The 17,039-nt window shown below is 29.4% G+C and overlaps 3 protein-coding genes across 6 annotated transcripts; all 3 read right to left on the bottom strand.

The window, feature by feature from the left end:
• Positions 1-254: 254 nt before the first annotated feature.
• LOC101490437 (protein SMALL AUXIN UP-REGULATED RNA 12) lies at positions 255-974 on the bottom strand. Its single transcript, XM_004509293.4, has one exon. It carries the CDS (start codon positions 808-810, stop codon positions 493-495), a length of 318 nt encoding a protein of 105 aa, XP_004509350.1. The 5' UTR covers positions 811-974; the 3' UTR covers positions 255-492.
• A 6,410-nt stretch (positions 975-7,384) lies between these two features.
• On the bottom strand, positions 7,385-10,751 carry LOC101489679 (uncharacterized). Of its 4 annotated transcripts, XM_073363719.1 has the most exons (4): positions 10,570-10,748; positions 10,385-10,421; positions 9,043-9,893; positions 7,385-7,785 (listed from the first exon to the last, which is right to left on the bottom strand). In XM_073363719.1, the coding sequence occupies exons 3-4, from the start codon at positions 9,888-9,890 to the stop codon at positions 7,611-7,613; spliced, it is 1,023 nt and encodes a 340-aa protein (XP_073219820.1). In that variant the 5' UTR covers positions 9,891-9,893; positions 10,385-10,421; positions 10,570-10,748; the 3' UTR covers positions 7,385-7,610. The 4 variants fall into 4 exon arrangements, with proteins under 4 accessions (XP_073219820.1, XP_004509348.1, XP_004509347.1 ...); XM_004509291.4 differs by lacking the exon at positions 10,385-10,421 and having other exon boundaries at positions 10,570-10,747; XM_004509290.4 differs by lacking the exon at positions 10,570-10,748 and having other exon boundaries at positions 10,385-10,557.
• Positions 10,752-11,483: 732 nt separating this feature from the next.
• LOC101489352 (endoglucanase 10-like) lies at positions 11,484-15,419 on the bottom strand. The gene is made up of 6 exons (XM_004509289.4): positions 15,079-15,419; positions 14,636-14,919; positions 13,425-13,862; positions 12,802-12,949; positions 12,433-12,599; positions 11,484-11,986 (listed from the first exon to the last, which is right to left on the bottom strand). The coding sequence occupies exons 1-6, from the start codon at positions 15,311-15,313 to the stop codon at positions 11,657-11,659; spliced, it is 1,602 nt and encodes a 533-aa protein (XP_004509346.1). The 5' UTR covers positions 15,314-15,419; the 3' UTR covers positions 11,484-11,656.
• Between the last annotated feature and the right edge of the window lie 1,620 nt (positions 15,420-17,039).

Below are 17,039 nucleotides of genomic sequence, written 5' to 3'. Positions count from 1 at the left end.
CTAGTATGCTATTGGAACTTCAAATTCAACATGCATGGTGGAATTTGGAAATTGTGAAAGAAAACAAAAAAAGAAGAATACTTCTTTTAATGATGATAAATTTGAATTCCAGACAGAGAAAAAATACTAATAAAGATCATCTAATATTTGCCAATTGCTAATAAAAAATATGAGAAATTTGAATTTGTGCAACTATTTATTTCTAATCACTTTCTCTTTCAAGTTGAATTCATCAAACAACCAAAGCAAGGAAATGAAAATAAAAACCAAAACATTTTTGTAACATTGAAAGAAATCTTTACTCTTTAAGAATACAATTGGCACTACCAAGGAAATTCTCTTTGGCATGTGTATATTACAATTACAATAAAAAATGTAGAAGTGTTAATATTAATAGTTCCTTTACTTAGTTAGACTTAGTACCACAACTTGAGAAAGGGATTTATAGTAATAAACCTCACTATGATCAAATGTGACAAAGCCCTTTTCTCCTTATCTAATCATTGAAGTAAGAAACTCAAAAACAACTTCATCACAAGGAATAGTAAGTCCCATGTCATGATTGAATCCAAATTCTTCTTCAGCTCTTTGAAGCAAAGTTTGAAATTGTGGATGAGGCAACCATGAAATTGGAACAATATATCTTGTCCTGTTTTCTCCAACATAGACAACAAAATGACCTTTTGGTACATCTTCAGGAAGACCCTCTTCATTGTATCCATTTTTCTTTCCAAAACTTGAACATCTTTTGACGATTTGCTTGATTATAACATCTGGTTGTGGTAGCTTGTTGGATTTTCTAATGCCCATGATGTTTTTATTTTCTCTCTCTCTTTGAAAATTCAAGTTTTGGTGTGATAGAGTTAGAAATGAATGGTGGTGTTGTGAGGTGGTGATTCATGGGAGAGAGTGGGAGAGGCATTTATTTATGGTTGGAGATTGGTGTGTTGTGAGTGTGGAAAAGAGAAACAGAGTTTAAGAAACAGAATCACGTGGATGTGGGGACATGTAGCAGACCGTACCTAAATTGTCTATGGATAGTTCAAACTATGAAAATTGAAACTATAACATTCACATTTTACTTTCATAAATATCATTCACATTTGTTTTACCTTGGTTTAATAAAAGAATCACTTTTACCACCTTATCGTAGAAAACTGATCTCAAAGTTCTCATTGACTTATTTGTAAATAATTGAACTTGAATTGAAAAGTATTCTATTCGTTTCACAATAATTGACTTATTTGTAAAAAAAATTATTTCAACATGAATGATTCTTTCAATTGAACTCACCACATTTTCTTTTTCAATTGTTCCTTTTAATTAATATTATTTACATCATTTTCAATAGAATGTCTTTCGTTATGCATTTATGACATTGATAATGCATCAATACCTAACAAAAATAATTTAGTAAAAGAAGTATTTTCTCTTTCATTTATACATTTTTTTAAATATATATAAAATGATCAAATGACTCAATTATTTTGAGACATAAAGAATATATAAATACTGATAAAAAATGGTACAGCTAAAAATTGAACTTAGATATTCTCAATCGATTCAATTTACACTATATTTTATTAATTATTTTAATCAAATCAATTAATTAGATTATTTTTTGTTTTGATTTTCCCCAAATTTCTTTGATCGGAGATAATTATGTTTGAAAGTAATATTGAATATTAAATATGCACACTTTTTTAATGGGGATTCAAATCAAGTTTGATTGATTTTTTTTTAGTGAAATGAGAAAACTTCAAACATTTAATATATAGTTTTGGCAATTAAGGATATTGATGTTATGGGCATGTTGAAGTGATTGGTTACATAAGGGTAGGACTAACCTGAATAAAAATTTGACTTTATTAGAAGGGAATGGAGAAAAACAAGTTCCAAGTGCAACCCCACTGGACTTTCATTTGTCTATTGCTTCCCCCAATAAACAATGTGGGCCACTTTTTCTCTTAAACACGATTTTTTTGGCATTTTCTTTTGTATTAAATGATCCCTTTTATATCTGGCTGTGAATTTTTAACTGCAAATATTTAATATTTCAAAATACTTTGAAATTACAAAATATTAATTCGTCAAATACCTCCTTTTCACATGCATTATCTATTTAGTTTTAAATCCATCTCAAAATATCATTTCCATTAATACTAATAGATGGATAAAATTAATTAACATTTTACAATTTGTCAATTTTAATGATCGTTTTAAAAAATTGATAATATTGTGCTAGATTAAGTTAATAAATCATGCAAATTAAACATTTACTCTATTCTTACAATTACATCAACAACAAAAATTTTATTTTTGGTATGTCTAATGGGTTGAGGTGGAAATAGGTTAGTATGGCTTTGATAAAATTTTGGTACGATATGTTAGCCTAAATAAAAATCTATTTTATTTTAACATATTTAAATAAGTAATTAGGTATATCTTTAAATAAATTAACAATATAATACGTTAATAAAATTAAGTTTTATTTTAATATTTAACACGGCATTTTAAAAATTTAAAAGAATCGACTTTATATGACATCACATTTCAATTCTATTTTATAATAATATATTTAAACATGTTAAAAATCAAAGAACATTAATATGTTTAAATTACTAAAAGTTCAATATCTAACAAAAAGATATAAATTTAATATAATAATTATAGTAATAATAAAAAAATATTTATATTTATTTAAATAGGTAAGCCTAATAGATCTAAGATATTTTTCATGTGGCATGTAGCTTGACATTTTTAACCAAGTAGACTTTTTAAGAAGTCTTGGTCTTGTCTGTTTAAAAAAAAAATTGATTTGACTTGGACCTGACGTAGATTAAGTTGTAGGCTCATATCGGTCGGTCTGACTTATTTTCACCCCTATTAACATGGATGTTATCCATTAAAATTCATTAACACTTAATCCTTCAGTCCTAAAATAATTGATCTTTTTGCAAAAACAAAAACAAAATTCAAAATGTTTGACCCTTTTAATTTTGAATATAATATTAATTAATTTTTTTTTCAATTGTAACATATATTTCATATTTTATGTATTCATTTTAATTCATTATTTTTCACTTTACATTAATGATAATATTGAATACATCAACTGTTAATAAGGGTATTCTAGTCAAAGAAATATTTTATCTCTTTCATTTATATATTTTTCTTAATTTGTATAAAATGATCAAAAGAGACCACTGTTTGTGGGACACATGGATTATTTGATTTGATACTTCCATTAAACTTTGCAATACCTAAGTATTGTCCGTCAAAAAGTTCAAGATATAAGACTAATGGCATTTTATAGACTTTTTAAAGTTTGAGTTTGATCTTTAAGAAAATGTAGTATAATATGTTAGCCTACTTAAAATTGTATTTTATATTTAACATCTTTAAATAAGTAATGATATATGTATTTGAATAGATTAATGAGTTAATCGATCAATAGAATAAAATATTTTTTTTAAGGTTTAGCATTATATTTTAGAGAATTTAAATTTATATGATTTTATATTTAAATTCTATTTTATAATAATTCATTCAAATAAGTCAAAAATTATTGTAGACTAATATAATTAAATTACTAAAAGGTTAACAAAATTATAATGTAACATATAATTTTAGACAAGTCCGAGAAGACTAATAGATTTTTCTCTTGCTCGTAACATAACATTTTGAGTTAAATAGACTTTTCAATAAACTTTAGTCTTGTCTATTTTATAAAATAAATAAAAATACTTGATCTGGTTTGAACGTGACATAGGTTAGACTCGTATATATGTCGTTTGATCTGATCTATTTTCACTCCTATTTTTGTTTTTGCCCCAATCAAACTCGAATTTTCTACGATCGATATTTCCCACATTCACATAGTTGCGACATGATAATTGCTAGATAAAAATCAAACAATCTAAATTCAAACTAGATATTTTAAATTATAAAATTAAAATCTACACTTTTTTAAACCAAATCTCGATTGATCGGCTGCAAAGTTCTGACTACGTGAATATGGATCCTCCAACAATAGCATTCAATGATTGAAATGTTGTGTATGGTACCCAACAAAAATGGGACATTTAAAATAGAAAGAAAAAGAAAAGAAATTATGACTTTAAATCAGTTTTACATTAAGAGACAATAAAAAACGTTGATTTTATTATTTTATTATATGATTATAACTATTATCATAAAATAATTATATCATCAACGACTTGTAATTGTTGTCATGTAAAATAATCTACACTAATAATATATAATCTTTGAAATAAGTCAACATTTTTTAACTAATTATTTCAAATTAGATTTAAAATTTTAATTTATTTAACTTTAGGGTACCGGTACCAACAAAACTCCAAAGTAACCAAGAATTTTGACAAGTTTAACCCACGTCATTAGTTAGTAATAAGTATAGTTTATTGTTGTTCCAGCAATTAGTATGCAAAAGGATTTCATTTCATCTGTATCATTGACAAGATTAAGCAAATCTCACATTTGGAGTCAAAAATCCTTTGAAAGTACAGCGAAATCTCACTTTGTGCGACATGTTACGAGAAAGATTGCATTGTTAATTGCTTATTATTATTAGTTTACAAATCAATCTTGATTTTCACTTATCTCGTGATTTACCTCAATCTTGTTCCATATAATTTTACATTACCCAACAACTTATATCTTTCATTACGATCTCTCTGTTTCCTACCTCGCAAATTTGCAAATGGGGACAAAATTTAGAAATCTAAATCTTTCATTTGCACTTTATTTAACACAAATTTTTCATGATACTCTAGTCAATTAGTTGAAGTTAACTAGTCTCATCAAAATTAGATGAAACCCACGAAACACCCTGTATTATTATGAATTTCTTAACCTTTTTTTTTTTTTTTTTTATAAAATTAATAAATCGGTAGTTAGATTAACTTTTTTAGATCGGAACTTGAGACATCCTTTTTATAATATTTATAATATTTTTTAGTTTGTCAATTAAACTACCTACACGAAATATTAACAGTATTTAACTCTAATTTGAACATCTTAAAAATTATTTAAAAAGGTTATTTTTCTTTGCTAAGTAACATGTGTTTCATTATAAAATAGAGACACTCTATGCAAAACATGACAAAAATGCATGCTTATATGGCCTTAAATTCATTCAAATTGATATATATATATATATATATATTATTTCATCTCTTTAATATACAAGAGTTATTGGGATAACTTTATTATATAAAATAATTGATTATAGGATTAAAATGAATGTATAACTCACTTCAAGAATTTTAGTATATCTTATAAGAAAATTTGCAACTATCCAAATTGTATATGGTTTGCATTCATCAAAGTATATATCAATCCTAAAACTTTGTATGTTCACACATATTTTGAAATATTTATGCAACAATCGTCATCATCATCCTCTAACACAAATTAAAACATCTATTAAATATATATTACTTTAACCATGATCAATATGTACAATCAAATAAAGGTGAAAATTTGAATATTCTAGATAGTTTAACTAAATTTGTCGCCTATATAGGGATAAATGTCTTTCATCTCTAGTTCCATTCTCCACTATGAAGTGATCTTCTCCTTTGTCTCATTTCCGTAATGAATTTCCATTTACTTAATTTTTTTGAGAAAAATAGAGATAAGAGTAAAATGGTGCGCTATTTAAAAAAAAATGTCAAAATAACAAGCACATAGATCAGATTGCTCACGTTATCAATCAAGCACATAATATCAGTTATCAACCTACAAATTAAAGGACCACCGAGGAAAATCAAATGCTTCTAAAGTAAGAATCACTACTACCTCTAACTTTATGGGAACATAAACTTTACTATCATGTTCCAAGGCCCTAAGAAAGATACGTTTCCATGCCACCACGGCCACCTTAGCATAGATCAAAGAGTAATCACTTTGCATGAAATTCAAGGTAAACTTGGTCATTTAAAAATTAATGTTTCATTATTGTACCCACTGGACAAAAGATATTAGCAATAACATTCTAGTGTATGCTTGGGATTGCAAACTCCATAGGTTAGCAAAGTCTCTTCAAATTGGACCATTAAAATTAATGTTATATTTTCTTACGTTGAAAACTACAAACAAAAGCAACCTTCCAACACAGCCGCAACTACGAGAGGGGGTATTAGCTTCTATCAAAGAATAAACATGTGAGACCATGTTACTCTTGTCTTATAAAAATCTACATAAAAACAAAAATAGGCATGGAGTTAGGTTGTTCAAACATCTTTTCAACATGAGAATTTAAGATCCTACTTATCGGCATTTTGGTAGGGCAGATACACGTATTAATCTTTGAAATATAAAACTTAATGAATATAGAATGAGTATTATAACATCCATGTGTGTGAAATATAAGGTTGCTAAGTAGATGTTCTAGTGTGTAAAATTTTAACAAATCATTATTGTCTCACAATACAATATTTAATATATAATGTTGTTAAATAACGACTATAACACCACTGTAGTGCTATTGTGTAGCATAATTTGGACATATTACTATTTTCATGGTTTGCGATTGATATTTATTTTTTAAAAATACAGTGACAACTGAAATCTATTTAATACTTACCAAAAACTCAAACTCATTTGAATGGTAATACTAAAAGTCCTACCTGTTTCCATGTAATTTTTACAAATACCAATTGAATCTACATCTAAGTTAGACCAATCAAAATCAACTCTCATTACCAGCCAAACAAATCAGTGAGCACAAGTGATGTCACAATCATTGTCATGTAAGGCTGTTTGTTTCATTCTTATTGCCCTCGCTGCATATTTGTGTTTTGAGGCAATTTTACATAAGGCAAAACCATCTTGCAAACAGAGGTTTGGAAGTAAGGACTCTAGGTTTTAGCGTGTTACAGTCTTACAGAGTAAAAGAAGGCAGAACAATGCCCTCAAATTAGTCAGTGAGTTAAACTCTAGGTGCTCCTAGAGCAGAGGAAATTTTTCTTGTTAACTTTGAATGTATGTCACAAGTGATAGGATTATTAAAATGTAATTCAAATAAAAAATATGACCTACATAACTATGATGGTTCACACTAATATAATGAGTAAATCTTAATAGTTAATAATGCTCTAAGAAGAGAAATATCTTATTTTACACCCTCAAGTCTAAATCATTCCAAATTTGTGAGCAATTAATATATCTTTATCTATATTTTACAGCTATGACTGAGTGAAACACATTTCATAGTGTATACCGAGATACTTCTAAGTTGTTTAACAAAACACCTTTATTTCATAGTGTTCAGGTTTATTTTTTTGGCTTAACCCTATGGTTTTGAAAAATTTATGGTAATTTGAAGTTCAATCGAATTCGATTTGCAGTCTCCAACATGTACAACCAAGAGAAATCTCATATTTTGTTTTTCTCATGAATGAGAGCACACCAAGTTTACATTCCAAGGAAAAATATTCCCCGTGTTCAATCTCGAAAAGGCACAGAAATTGCATCAGAAAATGAAATAAAGGCATTCATGATGTTTATGGATTCCTCCATTGATGCTTTTTTTTCTTTTCAGGATTAGAGGACCTCAAACGAGTTCTGTAGAGTACAAATGACAATTACATGTTTGAAGCACTCAAAGCCATCATCTTACATTGTTCATTCAATGCCAGAAGTTGAGCCTCTTTCTTGTCAAGCAAAGTACTCAGCTTTACATTCTCTTCCATAAGTTTCTGAACTTCAGCCTCTTTCTGCATTTTCTCACCCTCCAATTGGGTAGTCTTTCCAACTAGCCTGTGCTTCCGAGAAAAGAGAATCACAGAGTAAGATGCATATTTTTTTAGTCTAGATGAAAATGAACCTTCTATATGAACACTTTAATTAAAACTAAACACCGCTATCATCGAAATGCACAAATGCTATTGCCTACGTTATATAATATATGAACATTAAGAAACACAAAACACGCCAAACATCCCACCCCACCCGAGAAGAAACCAACAAATACAACGCGACATAAACCTATAATAATCTAATTCAAACAATGGGAAAAGGTAGCCTGTACAAGAAGAAACACTTCCTAAAGCATCCATTAAGCCATCAATTACCGCGATAAAAACAAAAGTTTTGAAAGCGGTTTCATATGCCAATCGAACAAAAATGATCCAAATTAATCTGTTATTTAGAATTTCATACCTTTTGCTTGCTATCGTCTGGAGAGAGTGGCAGATAAAACACATACATTATAATTATACCCAAACCGAAAACACGAGAGTAGGCATCAAAAGACATTGTAAACATGTCAACTTCCAACAAGATGAATAGATGCACAAAACAAGTAACTCATTTGGATGATCTATGTTATTGCTGATTTAGAAACAAACCTAGACATATTGGATAGATAATAGTTAATCTCTATAGAAGCATAATAGAGGATGACATTCCCTTAAACTAACCAAAGGATGGGATTTTCAAATATTAGTATTGTGGGTAACCCAATCATAAAGAAGAAAACTAAATTTGAGAACTAAGTACCCATTTGGCATGGTTGTGAACTTTCCATTTTCGGTTTTCAAATGCAAATTTGAAAAACAAAACGTGGATGAAACGTGTTATGTGAGCTTCTAAGTTCTAACAGAATGGACATGTGGACTGTGAGATTACAGATTACGCGCTGGTATCATGAAGAGGGACATGGATATAAAGTGAAATGGAGAAAGGAGTGGGATGCAGTCAATCATTTGAGCAATGAAGGGGTGTCTGAAGCCATAGGGCAGAGATGGCATTCTTAATTCTACGATATCTTTCTTCTTTCTTATCCACATATTAGTTTACATCTAGAAACTGTATTTAGAGCTTCATTCTAGTTGTTCACTTCTTTTGGTTGTCATATTCAGTTCCTGTCAGATGTCATCACAAAAAAACTTATACTAGATAAAATTAAATTGAGAATAAAATGAAGCAACTAGGTCAAACAATTTGATTCAGCTCAAATACCAAATAATTATCAAGACACTTGCATATAACATGTCTAATGAAATATATACTTACCGCTCAAACAACTTCTCAATAGTTTGGAATTGCTTCTCCGAGGATAGTAAGGTTTCTCTCACTGTGATTAGACTACTGACATATGATTTGAGAGACACAAATTCCTGTTTCACTCTACAAAGCTCTTCTTCATTTTCAGCAGCCCGTTGTCTCTGTCGAGTTGTTTCTTCCACCAAATCCGCAACTCTTTGTCTCATGTCATTCAAAATACCATTTGTCCCCAAAGCAAAACGCTCCATCTCCTCTAATTTGATCGACATATTCTCTAACTGAACAGACTTTCGCATAATTTCTTCCTGTCCTGAACTTACTTTTTCCTTCTCAATTGTAGTTTCTGATTCTGCCAACAAAACCCTTTTCACAAGGGCTTCCATCACATCAGTGACCATCTGAACAGAATTGAGCAACTCACCTATATATACAGCATCTTGTTCGTCTAATGAACCATGCTCACGGCTAATCCCTATCCAAGATTCTTCATCTTCGCCATCAAATGAAGAAAGATCAACATTCCTAGACCAACCCGATAATGGAATCCCGTCTTTGTCGACAAGCCCTACTCCATCTAATTTTTTGATGCCACAAGATGTATGGGCTAGATGAGGAATAGCCATGATTCTCGCTTTCGATTTTAAGTACGTCAACAAGGTCGAAGTAGTCTTGACTCTTCGCCACAGAACCTCTAATTCCTTTTTTGAGTCTTCCTCCGAGCCCTTTATCTCTGTAAGCTTTTCTTGCAACACATCAACCTGAGATTGGCTTCTTTCCATCCCTTCCTTCCAAGTTTCATCTGATTGACTCAACTGAGACTTCAAACCTGACATTCCAATATCTTCATCTGCCGCCATATCCTGCCCAATGTTGGATAGAAATATAAAAAAATAATCACAAATTCAACCAAAAATTCAATTTAACCCTAAAACATACTCCCTCCGAAATGAAATATAAGAAAAAAGAATACTTGAAAAGTTGATGTATGTATCTAGTCTCAAATTTAGATTTAGATCATACATAAACTTTTAAAATAACTTTTTGCTTATTTCATTCTGGAGGCAGTATGCATCAAAATAAATATATAAGGCCAGGGTTTCAAAATGCAAAAAACCCTAAACAAGCATATTGAAACTAGAACTCCAATTTAAAGCTCCATGAAAGAGCAATGAATAACATGTTACTTAGGTGAAACTAGGCTTAAATTGTAACAACAAAATCCAGAACTAAAATGAAAGCAAAATTGATAAGAAAAAGAAATCATGTAGACTTTAATATTATAATTATACAATTCGGCAAATTGGAGTTAAAAGCAATTGCAATTAAGAGTTAAAGTTTGTTGAGAACTAACCGACGAAGAAAGCAAAGCAATTTTAAGATAAAGCGATCTAGAAGAATAAGGGTTTGAGGAGGTAAGCACGAAAGTGAAAAGGAAGAAAAAGATGAAAAGAGAAGAAAAGGAAGAGAATTGAAGAAGAAATGTAGTGAAGAGAATATAGAAGAATAAAATAAGGAAAAGGAGCAGAGAGAGAGAACCTTGTAGGATGAGAATTAAGAAGAAGAAGAAGAAGAAGACGATGATGGTGGTTGTGTTACAGCAGCAGAAGGAGGACGCTAGATTTATTATTATTATTATTGTGAAGTAAAGAAAAAGAAAAGTAGAAACATCAAAACTCAAGAACCAATCTCTCTCGGATCATAACCTGCTTTTATTTTTTTTTTCCCGAATTTAACATTTATAATAATATCTATTTTAGTTTTTGTAACACAAATAATATTGTTTTTTTTTTTTTTATACTACAATCGAAATAGATATAGATAAGTCGGCTTCATTGTCATTTTTTGTCTCCTCTCAACTCCTTCATCACAATTTTCAAGTTAAAAGGATATTAGAATTTTCTCATTGCCTTATTGTTATAAAATTTCAATTTAATAAATGAACTCACATCTCAAAAAATATGAAACATAAAATTTAAATAAAAATATAATCATTTATATATTTAGATAAAATATTATTATCATTTTAAAAATGTCTCCCATTAATATTTATTTTATGTCTCAATGAGTTAGATTGACTTTATCTTTCTCGATCATATTTTGTTATAATAAATAAAATTTAAAATAATAAAATTGTGTATCTTTTTATTAGATGAAATGGTATATGTGAACAATTGAAGAAATTTATCGTAACAATTTCATTTGTAATGTATATCTAAAATCGATATTTTTAACATCAACTTATTGAAATTTATTGTCACATGATTATAGATTTATTATGAAAAATAACATAGTATAAACTTTTTAATATAGAATAAAATAAAAATTCATTTACTTTTTTAAATTCTAATTCAAAAAACAAATATTAAAATTGTTAAATATTACAATTGCATGAATTTATAGTAATATTTATTATCTTTTTGATGAACTAAAACAAAAATAATTCGTCAAAAGAAATTAAATAAAAATTAATATTACTAACTATTATATTTGCAAACACATGAAACAAACTAAGCTAAACATTTGGTAGGGGTCCTAATAGAGATATTGCTATCTTGTGGAGTGAGTATTTATTTACACATGCCACAACTAAAAATTGGATCGTACATATACATACATATGGATTCTAGAAAGACAAAACAACATTGGAAGTGGCAACCAAGCCAGAAAGAAGAGCAACCAAAAGTGCATTACTGTAAGTGGTTGGTTCAGCTTGCATTGAGTTGTTCCTAAAATCATTATATGTGTCATTAAAAAAGGGGCCACCCACTAAAGCTCCAAATGCCACATTAGGATTTGGTTGAGGTGAGTCATACCACTTGAATCCATCCCTACACCCAGTTTTTGCATCAAAAGGAATTGAAGATCCTCTATGATGTGTATATTTAGGGTACTCATTTCCATATCCCACAACAAAACTCATTCTCATTGGATTTTCTCCTAAAACATACTCTACCTGAAATTATTTAATGGAGTCACACATTAAAATTACATAAAAATTACGTTGAGTTTATTATAGAATTGCATAAATATAAAGCTGAATTTCAAGTCTCTTCATATAATTTAATTTATATACATTAATAGTGTAATTTTTTTTATAGTGTTAGTTAATCATAATCTTTCGATCTTTAAAATAATTTGAATTTTATAATTTTATAATATCTATATTTAAAGTTATAGAAATAGTAAATTATGATTGATGGATATTGTAAAATATTGTACATTCTCAGTGCATCAAAATTATTCTCATCTTCAAAACCATTTATATAATCATATAAGCAAAATTTTAAATCATGGACACCTTGCAATTGTGTCACAATCCTTGATATTATGAAATGAAAATAGACCTAATGATAAGGATGGAAAATTATTGATGTCATTTTCTAAGAGATGCATGCATACCTGAGAAATGGCGAATTTACGAAGATCTACTGGCTTATACATTTTTCCACTACAATATAGGAATTCAGTTTGAGATGTCAACATGTAATCACTATAAAGAACAGCTAAGAAGGCAGAAGCCACTGAATGTTGCAAAGAGTTCCATGGTACCACCCAAATTAGTCCACCTATTTTGCAATTAAAGTTTGTATGAGAAACAAATAACATGCATCCAAAGGGGTGATATTGCTATTTAGTCTCTATAAAATAATTGTCCACATTTTTAGTCGATCTTTTAATAAATGTAATGCAAGCTTTTTTCCGGAATTAACTAACAAAAATGAATGCACAAGGACTATGAAAAGGCTACATGGAAGAAATCAATCCTACTTTTGGTTCTGTTGGTTGTGGCTGTTTGTGAATCCGGTAAGAGCTTGCACATTAGTATTTCAGTAGCTTCTCTGTACTTCTGAAGGTCAAGGTTCTCTTCATCAGAGATACCTCTAACATCAAAGAAATTTACTCTTGACAAAAGAACCTAATTCAATGTCACAAAATTCATGAGAAAATTCATCACAACTAATAACCCTTTTGTGGTCGTTTTGAGGTGGATTTGAACTTTGTCTCTTAAAATTATAAAGACAAATTCTTATCATCGAACTAACACCTTACAAACAAATATTTTATTTATAGTAGGTTTGAATATGATTTTAATCCATAGCGTTTTTTTATTTTAGTGACCTAAACTTTTTATATTTAGATTCAGTCATTGCAAATTCAAAAGTTGTTGCTTTTAGTATCTGGTGTCAACTTATTGGCCACATGGCGTGATTTCAGACTAACTGCAACAGTTTTTAAATCTACAGAGATTGAATCCAAACAAAAAATTTATGAGAAATAAAATAAAACATCGTTGTGATTGCATGGATTAAAACCATATTTAAACTTTTAAAGTAAAATAAATAGCAGAGGTAAAAATAAAAAACATTGCATCATACACACTTCATATATACCTGAGTTGCAGCATGCTTATCATCCCAACTAAACCAAGATAAACTTCCTAAACTGCCAAATTCATTCTCATTCTTTTCTGTCACGTAAGTTAGATATGATGGATCCTTTGTAGCATGATAGAGCCAAGAACCTGCCCATAAAAGTTCATCATCATAGCCAGATGAGTTATAGAACTTTCCAATTTGAGGGATGCTGACACCGTAGGAAACTTTGTATGTATCAGCAAAAGTAAACAGTTGTTGAGCATGTTCAAGTAGAATCTCAGAGTAAGTGAGGTTAATATCCTTAAAAACAAGAGATGCTGAGGCTAGTGCTGCTGCAGTTTCTGCAGCAACTTCTGTTCCTGGGAAAGATGAGTTAATTTGAGTTAGTGGCCTTTTCTCGGTCATGTCTTCAGGCCTTTCCCAGCAATTGTGATCCACTTCAGGATCCCCTACCTTCAATCACACAAAAACCACAAGCACAAAAATACAAATTTCAAATTCTTCATTTATCCAAAAACACTGATACGACACTGACACATGTAGTTGCACTCAATTACTTTCACTTTTTCAAGTAATTATTAGTGTCGATTCTATCAGTTTTTGGTGTCTATGGATGTGCTTCATAGATTTCATGGAAAACAGAAATGATACATCTTATTTCATTATCAAAATCTCTAATGGATTTGTATCTTCATGGGGAATTTTAGATGGTAGACTGCAAAATCATAACAAATTTATGACTAAGATCAAGTTTAAGGTTTTATATTGTGATCACAATTTGCAGTTATACTACTATCCTTTCTTTACTAATCTTTACATTACAAACAATTTAGAGTTTACGATATCAACATTGATGTCTTAGCAACCACAATATAATTACGATTGAGGTCGCATCTGCAACATTTAACTCTTAGTTCTTTGTAAACTCAAGGACCGCAATTCGCAACCATGATCAAAACTACAATTTAAAAGATTGTAGATAAATATGACTTAATTTGAGTTTCTCTACTAATATAAGCACATGGGAGTACATTATCAAATTTTCATAAGTTGTTTTCAACTTATTTTATAAACTCTCCAAGACAATTAATAAAAACAATTTATAGTTTATATAAAAATACTTTGCCTTACTTTATCCTTTGTTCTAGAAATAGCATATGGATAAATATTTATATGATAAACCTTTAGCTATAAACTTAATTAAATTGTTTATCCAAAAAGTTGACCTGAATGTAAAGAACATCAGCAAAAGGATGTGCATTAACAAGATAATCAGTGATCCAGTTGAGAGAATCTAATGCATAATCTAACTGGTTCACTGCATCCATGTGATGTCCATATTCAAGAATAGCCCAAGACAAGACAGTAGCAGTGAAAGCCATAGGAAATCCAAATTTGATAAGATCACCAGCATCATACATTCCTTTGGATAAATCCAAATTCGCTTCAATCCCGTCTCGTAACCCCGAATCCCCTCTCCACCAAACCCTATTATTCTGCACCTTACCAGCTGCATACAAAGAAAAAGTATATTCAATTTCAATATAATCTAAACCATTGAAATGCTTGAAGTAATGCACCGTAACAATAGTCTTCAAAAACTACACTCAGTTTTCGAATACTATTGCGACAATACATTACTTTTTTAGAAATTAAAGTGAGAGTATACATTTTTGGACGTCGAAGAATTGGAGGGCTAATTGAAGAGAAGAGGCGTATTTGGGAACGATGTTGGAGGGTTGTTGAGGAGAATGAGAATGAGAATGAGAGTGATGATGAAAGTTGGTTAGTATGGTGAAAAGACCAGCACAAACTACGAGGATTGCTACGATGGAAACTGTTAACCACCAACACAGTGCAGTGCCATAGTGTTTTGTGTTTGATTCACTAATCCTTTGTTCCATTTGATTTGAACCTCAGTGAGAAACTGGAAAATGGAAAGTCATGGTGATTTGTATTTGGAAGAAATTGGAAAATGGTGGAAAGTGAGACAAAGGAGGAGGTCATGTTCTTGTTGTAAAATGTAAGTACGATAGTGACTTCAAAAAGTTCTCTAGATTAAAAGAACTAAATCTAACTTGTTTCAACAAAATTTGAAGTCTAAAACAATAAAATATTATGCGTAAGAGAATTTAGTTCGATAAAATTTAGGCGGCACAGTAAGTGTCCAATAGAGCTAACTAACAAACATCTTATGCGCAGTTACGTAAAATATAGAAACTAAAGACGGCTTGTCCTCATGTCTGAAGTTATTCTATAGTGTTCATACTGTTTGCTGTTTGTTTTTGTGTGTCACATTCTAATTAAGTTACTGATAATTTATTAAAGGCGGATCCAGAATATTACAACAGAAAAATATATACTACTTTGGTCCTCATACGTAACATTTTCATGGTGAATTCAGTGTCAACGATGTCTTTTTAGATTACTTTTCAATTATTAAGAGAAAAACTGAATAATTTTTTAGTTTTTTATTTTTTATTTTTTTAGTATAAAAGAAGGCAGAATGCCCGTTCTTTTAGTATTTAATTAGAAGTTTTCTGTTCAAAAGTAATTAATATACCTCTTAAATTGAACATGGTCTTAAAAAAGTGATAAAGTCTTACGTAAGAACAAAACTAATATAATTTTTTTTAAACGTAGAAAAATATATGCAATTTCCTTGTACACACTTTAAATTTCATTAATTGAACGCATTTTGATATCTAAAATTGTTAATAAATTTTTCATTTTCAATAAGTTATTGAGATTTGATGTAAAATTTTCCTTTAAAATATTTTTAATTTTTTGTTTTCCTCAAGAAAAATACCATAAAATTTTATAAAAACATCCATTTGTGATTAAAAAATCTTGAATAATCTAAGACTTATACCTCATTTATATAGTCTGAAATTGTTATATAATTGTTCCATTCTCGAAATTCATGGATTTTCTTTTAAAATATTTTTTTTAGTAAATCACTAAATTATTTCTTAAAATTGAAATATGTCGGACAATATAATCCTCTTTAATGAGGTTAACGTGGACGTTAACAACTTATGTGGCGAGCTCAGTTTTTAATCAACTCATTACCACATAAGAGATGATTTCCTTGTTCGATTTTATAAATACAATGGGCTAATTTGTCCTATTTTGAAAACGAAATTAAAACTCAATTTTTAAAAAATAAACTTAAAACTTTGTCATCATTATTATGATAACATCTTCGTCTATTTAATTCATTATTATTCTTCTTTTATGATTTCATATATTCTTCTTCTTCTTCTTCTTCTAAAAACTTTCATTTATATAATTCATTCTTCTTCTTATTCTTTTATGGTGTTCAAATTGTAGAAAATAGAAGAATCCAAAACTACTTATTCTTCTTCCTCAATTGGTGAAAGTTTGAATCCGGTGACTCTCAAATGTCATTGTGAAAGAAAAGTTATTGCAACTAAAACTAATTTTAGAAGAGGATTATTTTCATCCATTACTAAAGGTAATTTCTCCAATTTTGTTTCCCTTTTTCTCTTAATTTTTCCCCCACATTGAGGCACAATAGGGACAATGTCAAACTAAAAGACCACTTTCACAATTGGTTAATTTCTTTTTCAAAGTTCTTATTAGTTGCATCAACTCTAACAACAACTT

The sequence above is a fragment of the Cicer arietinum genome, chromosome 7 (assembly GCF_000331145.2).
Source record: "Cicer arietinum cultivar CDC Frontier isolate Library 1 chromosome 7, Cicar.CDCFrontier_v2.0, whole genome shotgun sequence".
Classification (NCBI taxonomy): domain Eukaryota; kingdom Viridiplantae; phylum Streptophyta; class Magnoliopsida; order Fabales; family Fabaceae; genus Cicer; species Cicer arietinum.
This window is presented reverse-complemented; position numbering and strand designations above follow the sequence as displayed.